Below are 13,543 nucleotides of genomic sequence, written 5' to 3'. Positions count from 1 at the left end.
CCTGAGCAGGTATATGGGTGCATAAGAGGATTCTGGCCTGGGGGAAGTGTATAGGAGATGCAGGGTCTGGGAGGGAATTATGATCTGGAAATGGGAGTGCAGAGTGCTTTGGTGGTGTTCTGGGGTTGGAGGGGGTGGTAGCTTGGGCCAGGGAGTTGGGATATGGGAGGGAGTGGAGTGCCAGATGCAAGCTGTGGCCAGGAGACATTTACCTAGGTGGCTCCCAACCAGCAGCCCCAAGGGACTCTCAGGCAGGCTCCCTGCCTGCTACAGCCCCAGTCCACTCTAAGAGACTGGCTGCGCCTTCCATGTGCCTCTCTGCACCTCACACCAAAGAGGTGGGGGGGGACAGTGGGAAGGATTTCACACAATGCCCCGGTTCCAGGAGCTGCTGTGATTGGCCTGGGGGCGTGGAGACAGTATGTGAAGTCCCCTCTCCCAGCATGCAATGCAGTGAAGCACATGGAAGGAACAGCGCACTGCTTTGAGTGGTCTGGGGCTGTGGCAGACAGGGTCCCTGCAGAGCCAGACATGGTCTAGAGCCAAAGGCTTGGTGGGCCACATCTGTCCTGGGGGCTGTATCTTGCCCATCCCAATATAATCTGAGGCATAGTAGGAAGATCAGAGTAGATGAGATTGAACTAGAGAATGTAGTGAAGTTCACATATCTGGGGAACAACATGATGTATGATCTATACTGTAAGAAGGAAATAGTGACTAGAATAGCAAAAGCAAGAGCAAGTTCGAAGGCCGTGGATAAGATCTGGAAAAGCGAAGTGATTAGCTTAGAAACTAAGCTGAGTGTCTTGAAAACGTGTATTCAGCAGCATGTTGTACGGATGTGAGACATGGGTGGAATTATATAGGAAGATGCAGCCAAAAGAAAACCTGCTGCAGAAGGTTATGCAAGGTAAGTTACAGATATTCAGGCATATCCGCAGAATGAACAAGAGAAAAGTCAAGACCCAGGTATTCAGCGTAATGGATGATTCGACTAGGAGAGGCAGACTCCACGGAGAATGGGTAGATGATATAGTAGACTGGCGTGGAGCTAGTCTACAGAAACTAAGCCACTCCGCACTGGACTAGGAGTGACGGAATTAAATAGTGAGGGAGGCATCGGATACTAACAGGCTCTGAGCCCATGATTATTGATGATGATGATGATGATGATGATCTTAGAAATTAAGCCACTGAACTAGGCTAGCATGAGTCAGTAAAGCACAGGCTCCCAAACTGGGAGAGAGGGGTGAAGAAATTCCAAGGAGGGCGCGAGGCAACCCAGCCCCCACAAAAGCCCCCACAAACCCACGAAAGAGCCTGTGCTGGCATTACCTCCTGCAAAAATGGAAGTAGCACCATCTTCCTGCTGAGGGGTGGGGGAGTCCTTCAACTGCACTCCAGAGCTGGCATCTCAGGAACCATCTTCCTGCTGGAGGGCATGTGGGTTTCTCAAAAATCAAAAAGGGGGTGTGCTGCTGAAAAATTGGGAACCGCTGCAGTAGACTCCAGGACGCTATCATCAGAAGCAGCCATGTGGGTGTGGTTGCCAGACGAATAGCAGGAGAGAGACTGCAATAAAGCAAGCATGAAAAACCACAAACCACCACACCCCTGGTGTTTGTTTTGATTAGCTGATGTAAAACCTCTCTCCTAGCCTTTGATGGGAAACTCTGGCAGAGTATTTAATTGAATCCAGGTGCCTTTTAACAATTAGGATTTACTTGTTTTCTTTGAAATATAATTATCACCGTCAGCTGGGCCAAGAATCCCCATAAAACTTTGCTGAAATGTTCTCCCCCATTAGGGAAAAATGTGCCAGTTTATGAAAACTTCCCCTTTCCTGGCCTTGTGTAGTCTGATGAAGTGACTGAGCACCTGTCTCAATTGGGATTTGAAGTCACAGATCCTATTTGTCTTGCAACACGGCAAGACACTCGTGGGCATGCACCCAAACAATGGGAGCTGTGCTGGGGGCAGGGCAGCATGTGAAATGTCCCCACTTGCAAGGGGCTCCTGGAATCTAGAGTTATGTGGCACAAGCAGCTGGCTGCTTTGAGCAGGCAGAGGCTGTGGCAGGCAGGGAGCCCAGAGAATCCTGGCATGCCAGGGGCCAGATCCACAAGCTTTGTGGGCCAGATTTGGCCCATGGGCTGTATTTTACCCACCCCTCTGACAGTGTCTACAATGGACCTACACCAGGTATGAATTTGGCCTCTGTGAAGGCATTGTCCTGGCTGGGATGATTTAGTCAGGTTTGATCCTGCTTTAGGCAGGGGGCCAGACTCGATGACTTCCTGAGGTCCCTTCCAGCCCTAGGATTATATGCTTCTATGATTCTAAGGCATGGAACTTGAGCAGGGGAAGTATCTGATATACTTACACTTAACTGCCAGCTGCCCTCCCTTTCTTCTCTTGGCTAGCAATGAACAAAATGCGCAGCTCACAAGAACCTCTTTCACTTTCTTGTATCTATGTAGATAATATTTGTAGAGGAGCTCCATCACCTATTCCCACCTCACAAAGAGACCATCTTTGCCATCTCTGAGGCAATACTCCAGGGCTACGGGCCTCCAGTTACTCACCATGACAAACTCTTCCTCCTCCTCCTCCTTATCTTCTGGATACCATCTTAATTTTTTTCTGGAAGAATTATCTCTGTCCATCTGTCTACCAGGCCTAGGTATTTGCCGCCTGCCTATCACCATGGTATTCGATTCCATTGGGTCTTAAGTTTCTAATGAGAGACCAGCAAGAATACACTGCTCCTTCTCCAAGATGTTATGCCCTGACCATATATCCATGGCAATACCCCCAAGAAGTACTGATAGTCGTGCATGTGCACAGACATATGGCCAGTGCCTCAGCATCTCCTGAGAAACCTTGCTTCATTTCCTTCACCAACACAGAAAGATATAACTTTGTACTAGAAAAAGATGAAAAAAGTCTCTGCCAATGTACTACCATTTGCACTGGAAAGGACTTATATATACCGCTGGGAAGTCCAAATTTTAATATAGTATTCGTGCTGCTTTGGTGCAGGTGACCCGGATCTATCTAAGGAGATACAGTCACTAGTATTAGTATGATTGGGTTGACATTAAATAGCTTGCAGAGCTTCTTAAGGATTCCCCAAATCAAGCAGAGATGGGCCCTAAGTCAAAGCTGGACTCAATCTGCCCCACAAAGGCTATGTCTACACGTGAAGCCTACATCGAAGTAGCTTATTTCGATGTAGCAACATCGAAATAGGCTATTTCGATGAATAACGTCTACACGTCCTCCAGGGCTGGCAACGTCGATGTTCAACTTTGACGTTGCGCAGCACCACATCGAAATAGGCGCTGCGAGGGAACGTCTACACACCAAAGGAGCACACATCGAAATAAGGGTGCCAGGCACAGCTGCACACAGGGTCACAGGGCGGACTCAACAGCAAGCCGCTCCCTTAAAGGGCCCCTCCCAGACACAGTTGCACTAAACAACACAAGATACACAGAGCCGACAACTGGTTGCAGACCCTGTGCCTGCAGCATGGATCCCCAGCTGCAGCAGCAGCAGCCAGAAGCCCTGGGCTAAGGGCTGCTGCCCACGGTGACCATAGAGCCCCGCAGGGGCTCGAGAGAGAGCGTCTCTCAACCCCTCAGCTGATGGCTGCCATGGCGGACCCCGCTATTTCAAAGTTGTGGGACGCGCAATGACTACACGGTCCCTACTTCGACGTTGAATGTCGAAGTAGGGCGCTATCCCCATCTCCTGATTAGGACAGCGACTTCGACGTCTCGCCGCCTAACGTCGAAGTTAACTTCGAAATAGCGCCCGACGCGTGTAGCTGTGACGGGCGCTATTTCGAAGTTAGTGCCGCTACTTCGAAGTAGCGTGCACGTGTAGACACGGCTAAAGTGGCACATGTGCTCAGAGGACAGAAGTGAGTAGCTGGGCTGGTCAGGAGGTGTAGGCACACAAAGACAAGGGCATCTTTTGAAAGTAGGCTGGCCGGATAGAAGGGCTGAAGGGTTTTTCTCCAGTCTGGCTGAGCAGAGAACTGGATACAGCTCCCAGGCTCCATGGGGAGCTGTAGGGTAAGAGTCTCACCTATGTTCTGGCAATTTAATGGCACGGCACCATTGCAAAATGCCCTTAAAGATTGTTCAGCTGGACACAACAGCATCTCCGCTGTGCACAGGGATCTCCAAGCACGGTATCAACTCCTGAGTCACCCCATCACTGCAGCTATCACAAGGTGCTCAGCGAGAAAATGGCAAACTAAGATCCTGTAGTCTCAAGGCATTAGAAACAGCTTGTTGGGGTCACAACCCATTGGAATGAGTTTGACTTGCCCTCAAACTCCTCCAAATTAATCCAGACACTGGCTCCGAGCAGAATACTTGCAAAATCAGGACATTATCATAGTCTCTTATAGTCACTTAAAGCTTTTCACCCTGCCAATGGACCCTTCTGCAGGGTCTAGCTGAAAGAGGTTGGCAACATGGTAAATATTAGGTGCTTTTTTACATCATCACCTTCAACATGCAATATGATCCATAGTCCCATACTCACAGTCATGACAAACAGGAATGCCCAGTTTTGGATGGCCTTGTGCTCCATGGTGAGCACTCAGCTCCCATAATTTCTTATTTATTCCCCAGATCAAGGGTGTGACTTGCAAGCTCCTTCAACCTGTCCTGGAAACTTGTTGAGGAGTCAATCTGGGGAGATTTGCAGCTGTGAACATCTGTTTAGGATGATGTCATAAGGAAGGCATGTTCTCCAGCGCCCTATATATAGTGGGGCTCCATCCGTGGGCTTTACTGAGGGAGCAGAGCACCAAGAGCCCAGTGCAGACCAGACAGCCTCCTCTGCCATGAAGATAACAGGAGCCATTCTGCTTTTTGCTCTGGCACTCTGCAGCATGTACTCAGGTGAGTCACTTCTGCTGTAGCTTGTGCTGATGTCTTATCTGATACCTCTGTCCCCTGAAAGAACACTCTGAGCTTTGCAGAGGGAAGTCGTGTCTAACTAATCTATTAGAATTCTTTGAAGGGGTTAACAAACATGCGGACAAGGGGCACCCAGTGGACATAATATACCTAGATTTCCAGAAAGCCTTTGACACGGTCCCACACCAAAGGCTTTTATGTAAATTAGGTGGTCATGGGATAGGAGGAAAGGTCCTTTCATGGATCGGGAATTGGTTAAAAGACAGAAAACAAAGGGTGGGAATAAATGGTAAATTTTCACAATGGAGGAGGGTAACTAGTGGTGTTCCCCAGGGGTCAGTCCTGGGACCGATCCTGTTCAACTTGTTCATCAATGATCTAGAAAATGAGGTAAGCAGTGAGGTGGCAAAGTTTGCAGATGACACCAAGTTGTTCAGGACAGTCAAAACCAAAAGGGATTGTGAAGAACTACAAAAAGATCTCAGCAAACTGAGTGATTGGGCAGCAAAATGGCAAATGAAATTTAATGTGGGTAAGTGTAAGGTAATGCATGTTGGAAAAAATAACCCAAATTACACGTACTACATGATGGGGTCAAATTTAGCTACGACAGATCAGGAAAGGGATCTTGGAGTTATAGTGGATAGTTCTCTGAAGACATCCACGCAGTGTGCAGCGGCAGTTAGTAAGGCAAATAGGATGTTAGGAATTATTAAAAAAGGGATCGATAATAAGACAAAAGATATCATACTTCCCCTATATAAAACTATGGTACGCCCACATCTTGAGTACTGCGTGCAGATGTGGTCTCCTCACCTCAAAAAAGATATATTGGCATTAGAAAAGGTTCAGAAAAGGGCGACTAAGATGATTAGGGGCTTGGAACGGGTCCCATATGGGGAGAGGCTAGAGAGACTGGGACTTTTCAGTTTGGAAAAGAGGCGATTGAGGGGCGATATGATATAGATATATAAAATCATGAATGGTGTGGAGAAAGTGAATATAGAAAAATTATTTACCTTTTCCCATAATACAAGAACTAGGGGACACCAAATGAAATTGATGGGTAGTAGGTTCAAAACTAATAAAAGGAAATTTTTCTTCACACAGCGCACAGTCAACCTGTGGAACTCCTTGCCCGAGGAGGCTGTGAAGGCCAGGACTCTATTAGGGTTTAAAAAAGAGCTTGATAAATTTTTGCAGGTTAGGTCCATAAATGGCTATTAGCCAGGGATAAAGTATGGTGCCCCTAGCCTTCAGAACAAGGGCAAGAGATGGATGGCAGGAGATAAATCACTTGATCATTGTCTTCTGTTCTCCTTCTCTGGGGCACCTGGCATTGGCCACCGTCGGCAGATGGGATGCTGGGCTGCATGGACCTTTGGTCTGACCCAGTATGGCCATTCTTATGTTCTTATGTTCTTACAGGAGTTCACACATTCCCACAGTGGCTGATTCCAGGGGCAGCTAGTTTATTTCTGACATGCCACTGCACAGGCCTGACATAAAGCAGCAGTCTGCTTCCATGAGCTCTGACTGCCCTGCCAGATGCCATAGCTGCCAAGGGCCATTACAGAGTTTCATTCTGGGCTGGGAGATCCTTGACCGTGCCAATAACTGAGACAGCTTAAAAGATTCCCAGCCCCTACAAATCCAATATTCACATAATCTCCTTTCTTTCTGAATGTCTTCTGCTCTATACTTATGGCTGAGGGAGAAGACGAGAGAAGGTGCCCATAGGAAAATTTTTTTCTTAGCTGTTTGTTTCTTAGGCGTTGCTTTATGCCCTGAATTCAGTTAAATGACTCTTAGTTAGTATGACAAGATCTGCAATTCTGCCAAAGAACAAAGCAGGAGGATTTAGATCCTTTCCAACCACTTGTTGTTGTTGTTTTTTTTAAACCCTACTTTGTGATTCTGGAGACCTTGTCACCCACATCTCTTTGGGAGACTGATATCTTAGTGAACTAGACACAGTTTTATTAAAAAACAGACAGATGTTTGGAGTGAAATATCTGATTGAATAACTTCTGATACAATTCTTTCCTATGATTTAGTTTTTAAGGTATACTAAAATAAAGAGATAGTAACAGGTAGCCCTGTTAGTCTGCATTCCAACAAAACAAACCAGCAGTCATGTATCACTTTGAGGACTAACAAAATCATTTAATAGGTGATGAGCTTTTCTGGGACAGACCCACTTCTTCATGAAAGCTCATCACCTAATAAATGATTTTGTTAGTCCTTAAAGTGCTACATGACTGCTGTTTGTTTTGTTGAAATAAAGAGGAAAGACTGGAGATGTTTGTCTAGGTTTTTATGGCTCTCACTACGGTCATGGATGCTGAAAAAAAGCTATTGCGACACAGTTTTAATATTCCGGTGTTTGTTGGACAGCCTTTGTGGGGTACAGGGTTGATTGTGCAGTGTTCACAATATCCAAACCGACGTAGAAGTCAAATGTAAAAACTTCTTTCTGGAATTTTTCAGTATACCAGAACTTTATTTCCTATAATTCAGAACCATCACATACAAGAACATAAAAACCAGAGAGAAACAAAGCAGAGTGCACTGTTCAAACACTACTGTTCTTTGCTGGCTTTCTCCAGACTCATTGCTGAAGACCCAGATAACATTTTCCAACAGATGCCCCTAATAAGCAGGATCAGGAAAGCCCTCATACTTAAAGAGAGATCAGGGAACAACAAAGACACCTGAACTGGAGTCTAATGTCAGAGGCCAGCTGCAGAGCAACGTAAGACAACTGAATGTCAGAAAAAGAGTTATGGCTTGAAATGCCTCTGAAATGCTCTACTCTGTATCAAGCTTATTGAAGCAAAACTGTTAACTATTTTTGCTGTTGATCCCTTGGGCCTAATCCTGCTTCCACTGAGGTCAATGGACATATTTTGGCCTCTGTTGCCTGGATGTAGTTGTGAAAGATTATTAGGGTATTACTCAATCTGTCAGCTGACAGGACTAGTCCTCCAGCTCAAGCGGCAGAGGCCTGTGTTTCAAAAGCTAAAAGATTATGCCAACATGTTGGTGCTGTTTTATTATGGGCAATTTAAGACAGATGAGAAATTATAAACCAGTCAGATGAATGTCAGTGCATGGAAAAGATAAAGGAATAAACAATTGGCTTGGAAAGGGTCCCATATGGGGAGAGGCTAGAGAGACTGGGACTTTTCAGTTTGGAAAAGAGGCGATTGAGGGGCGATATGATAGAGGTATATAAAATCATGAATGGTGTGGAGAAAGTGAATATAGAAAAATTATTTACCTTTTCCCATAATACAAGAACTAGGGGACACCAAATGAAATTGATGGGTAGTGGGTTCAAAACTAATAAAAGGAAATTTTTCTTCACACAGCGCACAGTCAACCTGTGGAACTCCTTGCCCGAGGCGGCTGTGAAGGCCAGGACTCTATTAGGGTTTAAAAAAGAGCTTGATAAATTTTTGCAGGTCAGGTCCATAAATGGCTATTAGCCAGGGATAAAGTATGGTGCCCTAGCCTTCATAACAAGGGCAGGAGATGGATGGCAGGAGATAAATCACTTGTCTTCTGTTCTCCTTCTCTGGGGCGCCTGGCATTGGCCACCGTCGGCAGATGGGATGCTGGGCTTGATGGACCTTTGGTCTGACCCAGTATGGCCATTCTTATGTTCTTATGTTCTTATGTTTAATTAAGCAGTGAATTTGCAAATACCTAGAAGATGATGAGTTGTTAAATAAGAGGCAGCATGGATTTGTACCATTTGCACCATCTCCCTGAACATGGAGGCAGGGGACCAAGCCCTTTCATGCCTCCTCTTCTGATGGGGCACAAGAGATTTGGACTTGTGTCTCCTCAACACCCGTGTGGTCAGCGACTAGCCATGGTGCCAAGGCCCTGTATCCTTAGGCAGTGCTGGCATTGAGCTTGGTGCTAAATCACTATGCACCAGGGAAGTACTCAGCCCCAGGTCTAAAGAAGCTCCCTCCAGTTGCACAGCTGCCACCATGCGGATAACCTGCAGACACTGAGTTCTGTCTTTAAGCATCCTGGGTTTGAAAGTTTTACAGATGTTGCAATGTCCCTTTGATGGGTTTCTCCCCGACGCTTCAGACTTGAAGTGTGGGAATCGCTCTTGGCCATATGTGTGTCATAGTCAGCACAGACATTAAAACCTGGTGACTTAGACATTCCACAGAGCCCAGGAATTCAGGGAGGGAAGAAACCCTCTTAAGAGCACAACAATTAACTGTAATCACTAAGTCTAAGAACTATTTACACCAGAAACCAGCTGCTAACTGTACTAAGTACTTGCTCCAGTGCAGATCTTTGCCCAAGAAAGCTTATGCACTAAAATATCTGTTAGTCCATTTTTTTTTAAATGGTAATTTCATGGTGTGCTCATTGTAGGGGTCCTGACCCAAAAAGGGGTTGTGTGAGGATCACAAGGTTATCGTATGGGGGTTTTAGCATTGCTATCCGCACCTCAATGCTACTGTTGGTAGACACTGCCTTCAGACCTAGACAGCTGGAGACCAGTGGCTGCTGGCTGGGACTCTAGCTCTGAAGGCAGAGCTGCTGCCAGCAGCAGCACAGAAGTAAGGATGGCATGGCAGAGTGTTGCCACCCTTATTTCTAAACTGCTGCCTGCAGAGCTGGGACCTTAGTCAGCAGCTGTTACTCTCTGACTGCCCCGCTCTAAAAGCAGCAGTACAAAAGTAAGGGTGACATGGACATGCCATTACACCCTTACTTCTGCATTGCTCCTTATGGAGGGCTGACTTCAGAACTGGGCATCTGGCCCCAGTTGCCAAGTTTTGATGGCAATGCAAAAGTAAGCATGATAAAATCATGACTTTCTTATAATAACCTTGTGAGCTCTCTGCAACTCTCTTTTGGGTCAAGACCCACAAAATGACAAACAGTGGTCTCCCCCATGAAATCCCCATAGTAAAGGGTAAAAGCAAACATATGGCCAGATTTCACAGGAGAGCACCAGATTTCATGGTCTGTGATGAGGTTTGCATGGCTGTGAATGTGGCAGGGCCCTAAATATCTCCATCAGTGATTTAGATAATGATATATGAGTACATTTATAAAGTTTGTGAATGATATCAAGCTGGGAGGGCTCACATGCTTTGGAGGATAGAAATAAAATTCAGAATGAACTGGGCAAACTGGAGAAATGGTCTGAAGTAACAGGATGAAATCCAATCAGGGGAAGTGCAGAATACTCCACATAGGAAGGATCAATCAGTTGCACACATAAAAATGAGAAACGACTACCCAGGAAGGAATGCTGTGGAAAGTGATCTGGGGTTACAGTGGACTATAAGTTACATGTGAGTCAATAGTGTAGAACTGTTACGAAAAAAAAAAAAGAATAACCTTCTGGGATGTGTCCATAGGAGTGTAGTAAGCAAGATCCTTCCAGCTACTAACTTCCGTGATGGTTAGGAAGTTGCGTGTATTATTGTACACAGGGATGAATGTTTTTAACTGACTTTCCCTCCAATCCCTCCCTTCACTGTGTCATTTTTATTTGGATTTTGTTTTAGATGCTGTTGGCCAGGATGCTCAGGTAAGTTGAAGTCTCTCTGTTCATTAATAGTCACTTTCCCCAGTATCTGGTTTGTAGTTTCACAGCAGCTATGATTTCTGGGTTACAAACAAGCTAAAACTCATGAGTCAAAACAGGAGCAGACCTGTCCCATGCCTGAGTGAGGGGAGAAGTCTATCTCTGGGGCTGAGAATCCCTGGATATACCCATGCTGGCACAAACGACCAATAGCTTGGCCATGGCTTGACCAGGTTAACTGACTCAGGCTCATGGGCTTTGGTCTACAGATCGCTATATAGATGTTAGGGTTCTGGGACCCTCCCACCTCAGGGGAGTACCACAGTTCAGTCTCTAGCCCAATCCCAACTGTTTGCACAGCACTGCACAGACCAAGTCAGATCACCTAGCTACCCAGAGGTGTCTAATTGTTGAGTAGATGTAGGCCATGTGGGCAGTAATGGATTCCATATGCTATTGTGATGGTGTTGTGGAAGCAGAGGGAGCAACTCTGAGACACAGCAGAGGAAAGAACAATATCACAAGAGCATGAGGATTTTTATATTTGAACATCAGCTGTCAGCAGAGTTGCCCCTTCATGACACACCACATGAGGCAGGCTCTGAGGTGTCTCTTACACCGGGGATAGGGGGTTCAGCTCCTGCACACAGTGAGAGAGGAACTGGAAAATCAGTTAATCTGAACATCAGTAGAGACAGGGGACAGGGGACACTGTGAGCTCCCAAGGGCAGGGACTGTCCCTTCCTCTATGTTCAGAGAATGCCCAGTCCCATGGGATGGGGAACGTGTCCAGGCAGTACTGAAATGCAGACACCAATGTTCATAACAATCCTAATGTTCTGTGTAGAGTTTCTGCAGTGAGTACAAGAAGCCTCCAGAAGTCTGCACCATGGATTACAGCCCTATTTGTGGCACTGATGGCAAAACCTACAGCAACAAATGCCTCTTTTGCAAAGCAGCCTTGTAAGTAACAGAGTAAATGGTTCATTAACAAAAAACAAAATATAATTGTGATGTCATTCAAACCCCTGATAGTGCCCATCGGTCTTTGCTTGCTGGATGCTGGGTCTAGTCTCCTCTTTTATGTCAGCAAAAGGGCTCTGATTATTTAACTTAATGAGGCCTAAAAAAGCTGCCCTCATTGCAGATAAGGTTAGAGCACTGAGTTCTGCCTCTCTCTCTTTCTCTCTAGGCAAGGGGTTGGAAGTCTTAACTTTAGACGATATGGAAAGTGCTGAATTCTCTGTGGTGCCGAGCGCCAACAAAGAGCCGAACCCATTTACTTTGAGTCCCCGCCAGCCGACTCTTGCACGAGCCACATTCTCATCTCTCTCTCCATATCCAGGGTTCTGACGCCATCACTGGCTATCCCCTGCCGGTGCAATAAAGTAAACCTGGCAAAATTCATTGTCTAAGTGGAGGTTTTTTTCCCCTTTCCAAGAAAGGACTCTGCTCTCCAGTGACTCACACAAGCTCTCTTCAGCCCAGTAGAGACTGGGGTTGCAGCAAGAGCCCTCTGCAGGAGATAAAAAGATCCCAAAGCCAAGGTCTGGTATATGGACTGAGGCCTGAACCAAAGTGATCAAAAGTTATACTTTGAGTTACAGTCCCCTCACCTCTTCCCCCAACAAACACCCATCAAAAGCAGATGTTTGCCTGCACATCAGTATCTGGGACATAAACGCAGTACTAGTACTGGTAACACCGCTAAAATGCATGGAAGATGTAAATACTTTCCACCAGGACAGTATAAGGACACATTAACCTAGAACACAATAAACTAGTTTGACAAATTGATGAACAGTGATATTTTGGTCTGAATCATCAGGAGTGGAAGTACAGTAAGAGGTGGTATCAAGAATGCTTTGTCAGAAACATCAGGAGAAAAGTACAAAGGGAGGTAACAAGTGTCATGAAATGCATAAGATGGTACCGAAGATGTGTATCACAGATTGTTTTGTCTCAGTCCACAAGCATTGGGATACCTTGCCTTAACTCTTTGTCCAGTCCAGGAGGTGGTGGAAACTCCTGCCACTGACTGAGCTGCCTCCATTGTAAAGAGCATGCATGGGTTAGCCTAACTATAGCCATCTGACCCAGGTAAGCTAGGACCATGTTTCATTACCAATAAACCTGGCCTGGTGCCTTTGTAGTTCATCTGATTCTGTGGCCCTTAGGGGGTTCTCTCAGAGTCTGTTGTGCCAACCACCTGCTCATGGCCAGTGCAACATACAGGAGAAGCACAGGCATGCAGCCAGATAATTATCAGCATTGGACAGGGCAAGATATCCGTCGGGACACCTCACGAGCGATTTCTCACTCATACGTGGTGACCCCAGTTGCTGGTCAGGTGAGGAAGCGAGCTGTCCATTGTAGGAATCATGATCTAACATGACAGAAAAACCTTGAGCTAGGGGATCCCCTTATCTCCTCCCTTCAAACCCCCACAGAGGGGCATGTGGGGGCACCCCATTAAGCAATTCCAATTTTGGCAGGGAGATGGGGGGTGCCCTTATCAAGTGTTACCAAGAGTCACTTTTGCTGCAGCTTACAGACCGAGTTAATGAGAACACAAAGTGCAATAACCAGTCATGGGCTTTAAGAGAGCCTCAGACTGGCAATTATGCATCACCTCCTGCCCTGGCTTTTCCTAAGAGAAGTCAATAAGCAAACCCCAGATACATTCCTTGCATCTGACTCCCTTCCAATTCTGAGTGTTAACAATGGACCAAGTCATGAGATCCTGAGCAAACTGCCAGAAAAAGACCTTTCCCTGGGGGAACAACAAAGGGGGATGATATAGGAACAACGACCCAAACTCGAATCACAGGGCTACTTCTCAGAGAGCATGGTGTAAAGTGCTTGTGCTTGGTGTATGCATGGCCATGTTGATCCATGCTGTGGGCTGCCCTTCTTTTCTCCAGACCCTGCCCCAACCCCAAAATCTATGAGCTGCACAGTCGGTCTGGCTCCAGAGTGGTGCACAGGGGAGTTGTTTGGTCCTCAGCACATGTATGGGCTGCCTCTG

The 13,543-nt window shown here is 46.3% G+C and overlaps 1 protein-coding gene across 1 annotated transcript; it reads left to right on the top strand.

The window, feature by feature from the left end:
* The first annotated feature begins 4,864 nt into the window (after positions 1-4,864).
* On the top strand, positions 4,865-11,753 carry LOC142021142 (ovomucoid-like). Its single transcript, XM_075009633.1, has 4 exons — positions 4,865-4,922; positions 10,496-10,518; positions 11,363-11,478; positions 11,708-11,753. Exons 1-4 carry the CDS (start codon positions 4,865-4,867, stop codon positions 11,751-11,753), a joined length of 243 nt encoding a protein of 80 aa, XP_074865734.1.
* The last annotated feature ends 1,790 nt before the right edge of the window (positions 11,754-13,543 follow it).

Source organism: Carettochelys insculpta, chromosome 15, assembly GCF_033958435.1.
Source record: "Carettochelys insculpta isolate YL-2023 chromosome 15, ASM3395843v1, whole genome shotgun sequence".
Classification (NCBI taxonomy): domain Eukaryota; kingdom Metazoa; phylum Chordata; order Testudines; family Carettochelyidae; genus Carettochelys; species Carettochelys insculpta.
Note: the sequence above shows the minus strand (reverse complement) of the source record. Positions and strands in the feature narration are given on the sequence as shown.